Source organism: Acanthaster planci, linkage group LG07 (assembly GCF_054643075.1).
Source record: "Acanthaster planci isolate LZ-2023a linkage group LG07, COTS_SCS, whole genome shotgun sequence".
Taxonomy (NCBI): domain Eukaryota; kingdom Metazoa; phylum Echinodermata; class Asteroidea; order Valvatida; family Acanthasteridae; genus Acanthaster; species Acanthaster planci.
The window spans coordinates 8,641,792-8,655,131 of record NC_141783.1 but is presented as its reverse complement, the minus strand read 5'-3'; the positions used below and the strand labels follow the sequence as shown (position 1 = coordinate 8,655,131).

Below are 13,340 nucleotides of genomic sequence, written 5' to 3'. Positions count from 1 at the left end.
TTTTTTCTGCACAGCTGAAAATTCAGGTGAAAGCCTTCTGCCGACCGATTTCAAATGAAACTTGCCTTGTTAGCTGCATGTGAAGACTCAGCGAGATGACAGTAATTACCCTGACATGCTAGCTTCTTCTTTTTACAAATTGAAGTAGAAGCAGTTGTTGGTTGCCTTGAAGTCGGCGCCGTCAGCTCCAAGTCGTGTAATGTCATTGAGTTGGCATATCTTTCCTTTGGTGATGAGCCACAGATTGAAGGAGCGGCATCGGGGATCAGCCCGGCACGCCCAGCCACAGGTAAGGAGGCTCTCCACCGTGACGTTCTTGATGTCGTGATGGTGGAGGCATTCCTGGGGAACACGCCCATCGGGACCGGTGTAGGTTTGGTAGATTTGTACCGCAGCGACCGTCATTTCGCAGGCAGCCTGTTTGCGGTTGGCGCTACCACAAGCAACATCGTCGGCCCACAGGCCCCGAGCGGGTGCGCCGTAAACCGTCACCCGGGCGCAGTTCAGATGGGTGTCATTCCTCGGGTTGCCCCCAAACCAACTGCTAAAAGTCAAGGGCTGGCCTCCGCACACCCAGACCCCTTCTTGGACTACATCGGTACAGGCAATCCACAAACCGTCAGTGTTTTTAACAATGGAGTGCCAGATAAAATCATTCTCGTCCGGTGAGTTGGGCGCAGCAAGGCCGCTTAATCCCGGCCGGTCACAGGCCTCCATGGCCTCATACCAATTCATTTTGTCCGGTAGTAAAAGATAACAGGACTGGCGCCATTCCAGCCAGCCAGGTGGGCATTTGGCTCCTTCGATGGGCTGAGAACTCATTAAAATCACTAAAACAAAGCAGAATGTCACTTGGGGCTTAGTATTGTCAGTCATTATGGCACGAAGCAGCATCATCCGACTGAAAAGCAAGAAGAGTCACTCGTCCCCAATCAGTGCACATTGCATGATGTTCGTACAGTGTCAACCTACCACTGATTCCTGCACCGTTATCATTGATGTTAAATAATTGAAGTACGTGGGTGCTTTTATGAAACGAGTGGCATTGACGAAGTGTAGCTTCCACGCAGTATCACTTCCAAGGTTGCCTGTCGCTAGCTGATGTTGCCACAGGGGTGTTGCAACAGAGTCATTACAACAAGCGCTATCGACTCAGTGGCGTAGCCATGGGAGGAGGGTTGCTGGGGGAACGTGCCCCCCCCCCTCTTGGTGCCCCCACTAAAAAAACGATGAATGGATATTGAACAAGTTAATGAGACGTTAAACCAGTTAAATTCTTCAAGTGCTCACAGAGTGACATGCGGAACTATTCTCATCGGTGCACGCATAATAACGTTTGCAGTGGGCATCGATTGGCCTAAAATACTGCACAGAAAACGCACGCAAGCAGTTCCTTGGTTCATCTGCGTTAATGGGGAATAAATGAGATTGCAATATAGTGTGGACAAGGGCAACTGATGCAGCTGCCATCCAAAAACTTACCAAAGCATGGAAAATTCCCTCGCCCACGACCATGAAATGCCGTACACTATCGATATCAACTTCGGGCAGTTGGCAGTGTCAATACCTCATTTAGTGAAGTGCTCTGATGGCCTTGATGCCGATCAATGCTCGTATAAACTCTCTAATCGAAATGACTGCCCAGAATGGACAAATATATATGCCTACAAAGACCGCTCTTAAAGGGTGTGAGCGTTTTGACCATTTTACAGGAATTGTATTGCACTGAGAAAGAATAACAGCATTCCATGCTGCACAGTCTTTGTTTCTTCACTTTAAATAATTCTGTAGGTAGGACAACAAGAACTATAATGTGAAGCAAGGAAGAATTATAAAAGTAAAAATTACATCATTTGAGGAAAATAGTTTCTGGTTGTGAGACACTTCCGGTTGAGATTGCCCAGGGACGGGGCAAGCTCTTCCAGCCTTGCCGATTTTGGAAAACGTATCTTGAGATTTGGAAGCTGCCTTGAACTGAAGGGTTGTCAATAGTCATTCTTACAAGTTTGTGTGTAAACGTCGTCAGAAAATGCTGATACGTCCAGGCACATCTGTACGCCAGAAATACGACCCCAGAACCATTTGCTGAACTCCCAGATTTCAAGACCCGGGTTTACTCAAGACAACATGGTTTTACTGTGGGTGCCGTACCGGCGGACAGATACGGGCCGGACTCTATAATTATTCCAATGAGGACAGATGAGAGTCACTACTGTTCAGACACGTCGGGCCAGTGAGATGGTCACACTCTGCAGTGAGCTTCGTGCGTCCCTATCCGGGCCAGGACAATTCTGACTCCAGCAAACCATTCATCGCCTTCATACGTACATCAAGGACATCCTCGAAAGGAATTCTCATAACTTGTGTGCTTGATTATAATTGAGTTGTTGGTAGAATTTATTATCGTAACTCTGGAGAGTAATCAAGAGTGCAAATATTATTTTAGTTGTAAATAAATTTTATAGCTAGTCATACAAATAGTGCACTCTCTTCATTTTGTGTTTTTGTTGTGGTTAACAACTTCCGAAAGTTATGTCCAGAAAAGAAATCCTCGACATTTTCTTTTCTTTTAGTGTCTACCGTTTAATTTTTGTTTCATTTATTTTTTTTTCTTTCGCACGAATAACTGCAATGCATAAAAAAATAACACCTTAAAGGTGAGGAGGGGCTCTTTATATTGTCTGAAATTAATGCTATTGGCAGGGGATGGAAGGGATTTAACAATAAACGGGGAAGCAACACTCCCCTTTGAGACAAAACTACATTATGACTATTAAAGGGCTGATTTACACAGATAAACACAGTGGCTTGTATATTGCCCTTAAAGTGGACTAACCGCGGATATTGCAGGTTTAGAGACCTGATTGATTTTTTTTCTCCAGAGATGGCGCAATTGTCTTCGTGTGGGGCGCTATTGTCACTATGGAAAATCAATAACTTGCTGACTATATTGCTGCCTTTAGTGTCCAGTCCCTCGCAGCTTACAATAATATGACCCGCTATGGGCCTCGTGCTGGACCACGAGAGGGCGCTGTTTTCCTAGCAATGGCGGCTCCTTTGGTACTAACTGCGCATCACTGATTCACAAACGACTAAAAAACGCAAGCGTTGCAGTCGCACTGCTACCAAAAAATACCAATACAGCTCTTTTCAACTGATGATGGGGTGCGTTTGCTCGTGGCAGACAGCGGATCACTTGTCTGTGTAAATCAGCCCTGATAGTTGAGTGCCTACAGAGGCAGTTCTTTTGTTCCACAGGGAAACCTCTGAAAGTACTGACCTGCAAGATGGCAGTCATGCGAACCCTCTATAGCAAGTGGATTATAACACTGACGCCATTGCCAATGGGCAACACACAGCTTCTTACAACTTAAACCTCACTCTGCTCAAACCCATCATTCTGGTGATACCAAGGTGACTTTCAAAGTCGTCTGCATCCAAGCAGCTCAAAACGAATGCAAATGCCTGTGGTGACCCACTCTTGCGGCAGTATACGCACAGACTTTGGTTTCAAAAGCGCGGGAAAGTAGACCGTTACCGGTGTACAGCAGTCGCGGTTGGCTTGAAAGTGAATGGGCAAAAAAGACGATTACATGGAAACTGGCTTGTTTTTAATTAAAGTAATTAGTTTTTTTAAGGCGTGCTTCCGTGATATGTTGGGTTTGTTTAGTTGCGAGTGGGATAAAGTGATACTTTTCTTTCTTTGTGGTGTTCGGCCCGACAATTCGTCCGTGGATCGATACCAATATGTTCATAGTTTGCTGTTTGATTGTGAACCCCCCCCCATTTACCTAAACTGGCCCAGTTTATAGTCAAACTGTTGCAGTTACAACATTTCAGAAGAAGAAATAGCAGTACCGAAGAGCAAAAAGTGAACGTATTTTAAAAGCACAAGTAAACAAACACAGACAGTTAGAGAGGTTTAGATGAACGTATTACGTGAACGCGAACGCGCCTTTTTTTCTTGCGCTCAGGTAAGCAGGCGTCAAATGCCTGTTTGAAGGTTTTGATGCACGTCCCGCACAAAATGTACATCCTCCAGTGAACACTCGATTAAAAGGACAAATAGTCAATCACATCCAGTCAAGATGCGACCACAGCTTCCATTTTCACTGAACCCAGATTTACGCGTTTAGGCGCAATCATTCAGGGGCATGGTTGTCGTTTCAGGTTAGATTCTTCTGTCTCGCCGTCACAAGCAGGCACCACTTCCCCTTGTCAGCGCTTCAGATGCCACATTTTCCCCTACATACTTAACAGCCCGTCAGTCGTCGGCCCCCGCGGTAGCTACAGAATACGCGGGGATCATAAATGCATTACCAGAAAAGTGGTTCATCGCATTATGTGTCGTCGCTGTGGGTGACCGCTTGGGTGAACACGCGTGGGCCAGCGCCTGTTAGTGCGATGTGCTTTGCTGTGTGGACTTTACAAAACGTGTACATTGAGGCTACGGACATGTGCATCACGGCTCTCGGCTGAATTTCGTTGGCCTACATTAATATGTTTGATCGAAATTGAGTTATCTCCGCGGACAACCGTGTGGCCACTGCCCGATTTCTGTGTAAACCGTACATAATGCTTGCTGCTGAGACGAAAACGATCAAGGTTTACATTTGGATAACCAATAGAAAGAAAGTTTTGAAAAAAAAATTACCCCACTGATCATTAGGTGACCAACGGCCAAATTCTGTTAACACCTACATGGTGTTTCATGCAAAGATGTAGGCCCCTAACTTCCCTAATTTGAGATTGATTGAGTCATAACTGGGGTAAGAAAAGTTATTTTGTATTTTTAACGCAAAAGACCACTGCGGACCACAAGGTGACCAATGGCCAAATTCTACGAACACGTTTATGACACTAGGTCCAGAGATATCATTGGCCAAGTTTGACAATAATTGGACTAACATATTGTGGAAGAAGAAGGAATTGGTAATTTTGAAGAAAATGACCACTAGTGACCACGAGGTGACCACTGGCCAAACATGCTGGTCACTACACGTGAGACTGCGGCTGGCTGAAATCGGTGAATGGATTTGCAAGATATTGCATTTTATGTGAGCGTTTGACCGAAGAAAATCGACGATTAGGCCTACTGTATTAATAACAGCAGTACCTATGGGAAACAAGGGGAATGATGACGATGATTCAAACAGCGCAGCGCACTCCTACACTGCAGGGCGGCCCCACGCCGACTCACACTCTAAACATTACTTGAGCATGCGTTCTTTATTCTAAATTACATGTACTTCTTTAAAAACACTGAATTAATTATACGTTGGGGAGTTTGTTGAAAAATATTTAGATAATCGTAACGATGGCAACGATACTGACTGTATTTTGTGGTCTTCGATTATTACTGTAATGTGACTATTCAGTGATGATATGGCGAGGATTGTTTCCATGGTGACGCTACCTTGAAAGGACAGCGTGGTTTATTTTTCATCATAACATAGACACCTGTGCGTCATTTCTAAGATGTGTAGGTTGTTTCCCCTCTTCAGGAAAAGAGAACGTGTTTATACCTAAAGTGTAATTCGAGAACAGAATTAGAAGCCATTATTGCGGTGGCACAACGTGCGTAAATAGGTAGCACGCGCGCGTGACACGCCACATTGACTGATAGGGTGTCGCGATTTGCCAAAAGCGCGCGCGTCTCAAGATCAGTAATGTGGATGTGAGCGCGACGCCACCGCAGTATGGCGTCTTCTCGGATTAGTATATAGGTTTCTCTTGCAGAAAAGTTATGAAAACGACATTAACTGATACAGAGGCCCTACAACTTCCACTTCAAAATGTTTTGCCTAAGAGGAGACCGGTTTCGTCACAATCTTTGCCGTTAAAACGGCCTATGAATATCCATATAAGATGATGATACGTACGTTTTTCTTCTTGTTTAGCTAAGTTCTCAACGCAGCGACAAACCGTACTAAAAGCTGTTGCGTTGTGCTTTGTGTTGTTGTATACACCAATGCTAATTGTTCGTGTTGAACGTCGGCTGCGAACCTTTTAACTGAAGCATGTGTGAGGACTTGAGTCTCAACTCATTTTGTTTGGGTTATTGTGTTTATATTCTGTTTATCAATTCGAAAACAATGCCAGCAATCTCGCAGGTGTTTGTTGTTCTCATTTTGTTACCATCTTTTCTTTGCTACTCTCGTTTTTAAATATAAACCGACCTGAAATATTTCCACTGCCAGGGGTTCTTCTGGTCAGAAATAGGCACTGAGGCTGTTTAAGATGAACCTGTTATACAAAGCTGTTTTAGATGAGTTAAGGGTGATTAAATGGATTTCTACATCTCCCACCCGGCACACATTAATCATTCAATGAGAGGGAATCGCGTTATTCATCCAAATTAATGTGTAAGAGCAAAGCACACGAATTCAACAGCTTGACAGGCCAGCAAAGCATCAACAATTGGGGAGCAATCCTGAGTTGTTTTCAAGGAAACTGGTGAATTTTCACCTTTTTTGCTCTCGCCCCTCCTTTTATCATATGCGCATGGCGTCCCTTCGTGGCGCCATGGGAACATAATACTGTTTTCCAAATTTTGCGTGATGTAGACTCAATATGGCAACACGGGTGCCGAAAACTGCATACTGTTTATTTCATTTTGAAGTGTTGTTTGTTAAACACATGCTGCATTCCACGTTTTCTTATTTGACACAGGAAATATGGCACTACGCATGTATGGGAGAGTGGCAAAGCCCAGTCCAAGAAAACGGGCAACGCCCGTATGCTGTCACGTGACAAGTCGCATCTTAGAATTATGTCGACCCGGTGTAGTTTTTCTGTCACGCGCTTTGTGCGTCCACCCAGGATGGATCTCGATTGTCTTTTTTGCCCCATGGCCGATTAACAGCATGTAGAAGGTTTGCATGGCCGCCATCTTGCAGTCCAGTTCTTTTATTCCATGGGGTGTGCACAAAGGAGGTTTCCCTGAGGAACAAAAGAGCTGCCTACCACGCAAAGCCTCTGTATATATTATGGATCCGTGACAGCAGGACCGGCTCCCTCCAGCGCAACTTTGCATTCTGATCCTTCAACACACCTTTTGTACCCCTAACCCCCTAGACTGTGTTTAAAATTATATTGAAATCGGAGGATTTTCTGTTAGGATCAAACCTCTGTCAGAGTGTTCTGACATTTTTGGTCAATTGTTACCAATTATGAAAGCTTCCATAAACCGATTCTCTAAACATCTTGTATCGTCTACTCTACCAGTCGCAAACTTACAATGCCGACATGTTCCTGTATTCTTCGAGGTAAATTTCAGTTAGGGTTTGACTCTAAATTTATTACAATGGTGAACTTTTATAAACCTGTCTGTCTTCTCTTTTTTGGTATAGTGGGACAATAACAATAGTACCGATGTTATTTTTAGCGTCCGGATGAGATTAATAGTATAAGGCAGTTGGGAACAACGTACGAAAAACACCGAACTGTTGTTCCATCTTACGTTTTTCGTCATTCATGACTCAATAATAAAACAGACATAATGATAATGAAAAGAGACTGTGCTCTTTTGAGGAATTACCCCACTGCATGATCGTTGCGATGGTTACTAAGTAGTGTAATAATACAGCACCGCCAATGTGGCGCATAAATAGCGCATGTTCTTTCACCTGCAATTTATTTTCAGCCGCTAATTCAACTGCGCATGTTTGTTTCTGTTACTGACATACGTAATGAAGGGGCAGTGGTGTTGCTATTAATACCATGAAAAAATACCTCGAACAGTTTAGCTATTACTATTGGTCGAGAGCTCGTCACTTGCCCGTTCTTAAACGGACCAACAACCGCAACAAAGTGGCCCATTATTAAGGACATTCGCGTTACACTGTACTGCACACGCACACACGGCAAGTGGAGTGACTTCACAAATTTCTTTATTTTTTTTTAATTAATGAAGCTAAATTGTTCCCCCGAAAGTTGTGGGTTTTGAAGTTCAGGAAAATGTGGGGTTAAATAATAATTTTGTTTCTTAAACGAGTGTTTAATACCGACCTAGCACATTTTATTCTTTTAATTTAGACCCCCTATCGGTACTTCTTTATTATTTTAATCTTGAATAATATGTAGTTTTGCATTTCTAGGGCTAAGCATAGAAGGCAAATTATGTCTACACGACGGGGTTGGGTCTGCTTCTGCAAAAATTGAGACATAGTCATGCACTGCGAAAAAAATATGGCTCTTTGGCTCAAAGGTAGTGTTTGCCCGGACAGAGGTTTGTTTTCGATTTGACACGAATTTGATAGCTGGAAATAATGGATTCAAAGTTTTCTGGACCTTTTCAAAGAAGACTATGGTGACGAGGGGCATGAAGGTTTCTGATTCGTCGACGGTTTCTCCTCAAGACTTTTTTCTCTAGCCGACTGGACGCGTTTATACACCACTGAATTCCCACTTGATCGTATGCCCGTGCGGGCGCAATAATTCAGTGCTTCAATAATGAAAGACAAAGACAATATCATATTGAGTTCACAAAAAGTACACTTTTTAAACTAAGGTGTATTTGTAATCCTCACATCCTAAGAAAACGTACATATGCACAGCATATTGACCGGGATTACATTATTTGAATGTAATCCCCTGCATGTACAATGCCATGTAATGCCAATGCACGCACACGTGACCAGCCGTTCTGTCGCATAAATTAGCCTCGTGTAGACGATTGCCAAGGCAGACCTGGATCGGCTTTAGTATTTTGGTGGCCAAGACGTGTTTTTGTATGATGCACTGAGGTGCTGCTCGGCACAAAATACAGCACATAAAATACGTAGATGGTGGTTGGAAGACGACGTCCAAAACTACTCATTAAAATCAAGCAAAAAATTTAGCTTGATGAAATGGACGGTATTTCATAGGCTATGCACTACTTCGTCGATCTGCAATTCTTCCGAAATTGAGAAGTTGAAAGTACGAAAGGAACAAGAGATCAGTCGAGAGTAGAAATATCTCATCACCATAACAACCACTTTTTGTGTCTAAAGTTGACAGTCCCCGATGAGACTTTCCTGAGCACAAACACCGTGGGATTTCAGTTAAATCTGTTGCGGATGCTACTTCCTCAAAACGAGAGGGCTCAACAAAGGACGGGCAAGTTGCCAATGAATTTGCGTATGGTTTAGGATGGTGTGGTTGAGGTACTGCACCTCCCATACTGCAAGACGCATAGACGTGAAACAAAAGAGAGGAGGCATATCGATGTTGGTGGTCGGGACGCACAGACGCGTTTTTCTATGATGCACTAGGGTGCTGCTCGGCACAAGATATACTGCTTCCACAGAATTACTTTGTTTCTTCGTTGCAGCATGCAGTGGTTACAAGGAACGACCCTTCGAGTTCTCTTTTTGGTCTTTGCGACAAGCAGCGTCGCTCTGGCCCAATACACCTCCTGCCCATCCGGTTGGCTGAACTGGCAGCAGTCTTGCTACTACCGACTCCCCGACAAGATGAATTGGTTTCAGGCCTCGGAGGCTTGTAACCGGCCGGGAAGCAGCTTGACTGTGCCCGACTCAGAGGAGGAAAACTTCTTCCTCTGGCAGTCTATAGTTAAAGGGCCAGTCGGGGCCGGTGGTCTGTGGATTGGTTGTACTGACGCAGCCCAAGAGGGAACCTGGCTGTGCGGGGGTCAGCCAGCACGGTACACTAACTGGAATAGCAGGAAATTCAGAAACAGCAGTGACTACAACTGCGCCAGACTGACGGTTTTTGCGAAAGGAAAGTGGTCCGATGATATACCTTGCAGTAGCAAAAACAACAGATCGGCTGCCTGCGAGATGAAGACCTCCACGGTACCAATCTACCACACCTTCACTGGTACTGATGGGCGTGTCCCCCAGCAATGCCTCCACCATCACAACATCAAGAATGTCCCGGTGGAGAGCCTGCTTGCCTGTGGCTTGGCGTGCCGGGCCACTCCCCGATGCCGCTCCTTCAATTTGTGGCAGATCAGCAAAGCAGAGAGGCAGTGTCAACTCAATGAAGTCACACGTCTTGGAGCTGACTCCTACGACTTCAAGGCAACCAACAACTGTTTTTACTTTGACTTGTAAACCACTGTAACGTCGGTTAAATGAAATTACTGTTTTCTTTCTTACGTCCACCTCAGCTGGATCGTTTACGTGAATTTTCAAGTTTGCAGACAAATGCTACAGAATGAAGCCACTTGTCTAAGGGCTGATGCATTTTCAAGTTTGCAGTCAAGAATAAATCCACTCGTCTGTAGGGGGGCTGATGAAACAGACTTCAAAACACGTAAGGACTTTGACTTTTACTTGTAAAACGAGGAACATGCTTGGAAAAACACCGCATAATTATCCTAACCTCGGCAGGAAGAATATTGAAGTCACCTTCAGTTTACACTGAGAAGGAGCGGTTTTGGGGTGAAAGCGCATGAACTGAACTCATTGGCTGACAATGTTCAATGAAAAGTCACTAAATGCACAAAAATAAAAACGTGTTCTAAAGACAGAATGACGAGAAGAACAATAATTATGAAAGTTGTTCCCTTTACGTTGGAAACGGCAACTGGAAACATTAAAATTGGTTTCAATTCACCTTACCTCTTTCTCGCACTTAAGTCTTGTCCACGTGTTTACACTGGAATTCCTAGAACATGGAACGAAACTGCACTCCATATTTGTTTTAAAGCTAAATGAGAAGAGTCTGTTCTTAAGAGGAGATGGGGGTTGACATTTTGGCATGTTGTTAGTGCAGTCACAATAATACAGACAAAGGACCAATTTGTGTACGCATTGTGCAGTCGATCGTTGCTTACGATTGCTCCTGTACATTAACAAAACATCTTAACTAAGTGCACACCATTTATAGTTACCACATATTGACATTATACATACATATATGATGTCGAAATTATTTCTAGACTTTGCTTGTAGTGTTTTGGAGAGTGTTGTACATCAGTGACGACGGGGTTTGGAAATGATTTAAGTAAAATAGAGTAGTGAAAGAAATGAAATAAATCATACAAAATAAAGAAAAAATGTTTCGTTTCAAAACTGATCCACAATTTCAGAAAGAAACATCGAAAGGCGATTCAATTTCGTTCGTAATTTGCTGTTGACAAAAATATGAGAATTTGAATGAAACTCTGGAAACGAAATTTGAGGAGACAGCTTTAGAAACAAACCAATGATCTCCCCCCCCCCCTTTCTGCTTCAGGCATGCTGAGCCCATGCCGGCCTTGAATTACAATTTAATAAACAACTACACAATTATATGTACTCCCCGTTTAAGGTCTTGCGATACCCCTCTCCGAAGGTCCTGCCCCTGGATGCATGAGAATTTCTCAAATGTACCCAACCTATACACCCATTGCATTTGCTTTTACGGTCCTCTGGAAAAAAATCCGTCACGGATGCCACTTGCTTAGCCTAATTTCAGTTTTGGCTCTGGCGGGAGATAGGATATTATTTTTCCAAAAACGCTTCTCCGAACTTTTTATCAATAACACGTTCCGTCAGGAAGGTGGGGGTACTGTTTCTAAAATGCTGCCACGTTCAAGCGCTGCACCAAATTGAATCTTGTCTCCAGGGGAGCAACAGCTTCTGTGCTTCCTACACTGGATACGCATGCCAGGTGGACCCTACCCCCAAACCAACTTCAACCAAGTTACGCCCTGGTGTATATCACCCTTGTACCGAAGTTGTTTTGGATGCACGTTGAAGTTCAAAATGATATCTCTCCAGGGATATTTGATGGAGTTCTGTGGGTGCCAATTGGCATTCATTAATTAGTAATCGAGGCGCATTGCGTTCATTTATCTTGGGCAAAGCACTTATCGGCATACTTGTATATAGTGGCAAAGCTGAGGGAGGGTGCAAAATTCCCCCGGAACTGTTGCCTCTGTTCCCTTTGAGAAGAACCTGGCTACGTAACCATGGGGCCAGAGGGGTAACCCCCCCCCCGGAAATCTGGCACCCCTTTTTGCCCCTCCCCTTTCCCTTTGCCTCCGTCTCCTCTCAACTCCCGTGAGCATAATAATGCAGTCTTGTTGTTATTACTTTCCCAGTAGCATCGTGTGTGAAACTGAAAAAGGTGTTTTTACTATCGTCGTAAGTGCTCGCTCAGAAATTTCAAGAAAGGAAAGAAGAGTCCCCAAAACCTCTTTCACAACACCTAAACGAGAAATTCTTCCTCTCTGTTTGCTTCCCACCATCTCCAGCTTTTTACTTAATGCCACACTATCGCTATGTCCAATGATCCTCGATGCTCTAAATCACATCTGTGCAATAAAGAGTGCCACCTACTCAGTGAGCAGTCTGTTATTTTCATATCGCTAGTAGTTGGTGTAAAGCAACAGGCAATGTACATTCTTCCGTCCTAGAAATACTTGTTCGGATTTCCAGGGCTGCACGCTTTCTTTTTTAAAAAGGAAATTCGTTTCCGTGTTATGGAAAATTATGTTTAAACCTTAAATATTAAACTTTTCTATCGTTTCTGGCTTTGTTGGCTGTTCAAAGATCAAATCCCGGGCGTTTTGGCGTGTGTTAGTGTAAAACTCTGACGAGGAGGTGACGTGCGATCTTGTTCCGAAACCAGTGTTCGTATTCCGACTGCGCAGGCTCAATATGAAGTGCATCGAAGGTCATTCAGACTCGTGTGCAAGTTCTGCCCTATGGTTGGTTGCAGGCCAATAAATAGGTCCAAATTTTTGCGTACGCTGACCGATCTGTTGGCTGTTCGAATTCTCTGCTACGTGTATAAGAGCATTTCATGGCACGTGGACCAAGTGGTTTGTAAATACTGAGGATGAAATCTACAAGTAGGACTGCCACCTTGTGTTTCTTAAAGTATCAGTTTCATTGCTTTCTTCAAAGTGACAGCTTGCCTGTGTGAAGAATTATTCCACGGGGAATTTAAACCAAGTACTTGCTTGTCAACGATTTTTTTTTCGTCAATTATACTTTGTGGACATGCATGTGTTGGACTGTATACTGTTAAATGGAATATTTACATGCTAGGCCTATGTGAAAAACCACATAAAGCCATTATCCTTGAAATATTCAGGCTTCCTTGGCTACTGTGATGTTGTACCCTTTGTGGAAAATGGTGATTGGTTTAACAGAGAAGTAATTTTTCAGAATTCATCTAGAGGGTGGTGGTGGGGGGGCAGAAAACAAAATAATGACTACCGTAAGAATTTTTAAGATGCATTGTTTAAGATTAAGGCATATTTTGTTACACTGTATGCACGTATTATGAAATCTGTGTCCATATAACTAACAACTTCAACCTTTTGCTGGCATTAATTTATTGAACTGAAATAAAAACAAATGTGTGGAAATGTGCGATTTCATAGTTTATTCACATTT

The 13,340-nt window shown here is 43.6% G+C and overlaps 2 protein-coding genes across 2 annotated transcripts; one reads left to right on the top strand and one right to left on the bottom strand.

Moving 5' to 3' along the window:
• Positions 1–132: 132 nt before the first annotated feature.
• Positions 133–897, bottom strand: LOC110986053 (uncharacterized). The gene has a single exon (XM_087139235.1). The coding sequence runs from the start codon at positions 895–897 to the stop codon at positions 133–135; it is 765 nt and encodes a 254-aa protein (XP_086995361.1).
• A 1,944-nt stretch (positions 898–2,841) lies between these two features.
• Positions 2,842–13,278, top strand: LOC110986040 (C-type lectin lectoxin-Enh4-like). The gene has a single exon (XM_022247631.2). The coding sequence runs from the start codon at positions 9,318–9,320 to the stop codon at positions 10,059–10,061; it is 744 nt and encodes a 247-aa protein (XP_022103323.2). The 5' UTR covers positions 2,842–9,317; the 3' UTR covers positions 10,062–13,278.
• The last annotated feature ends 62 nt before the right edge of the window (positions 13,279–13,340 follow it).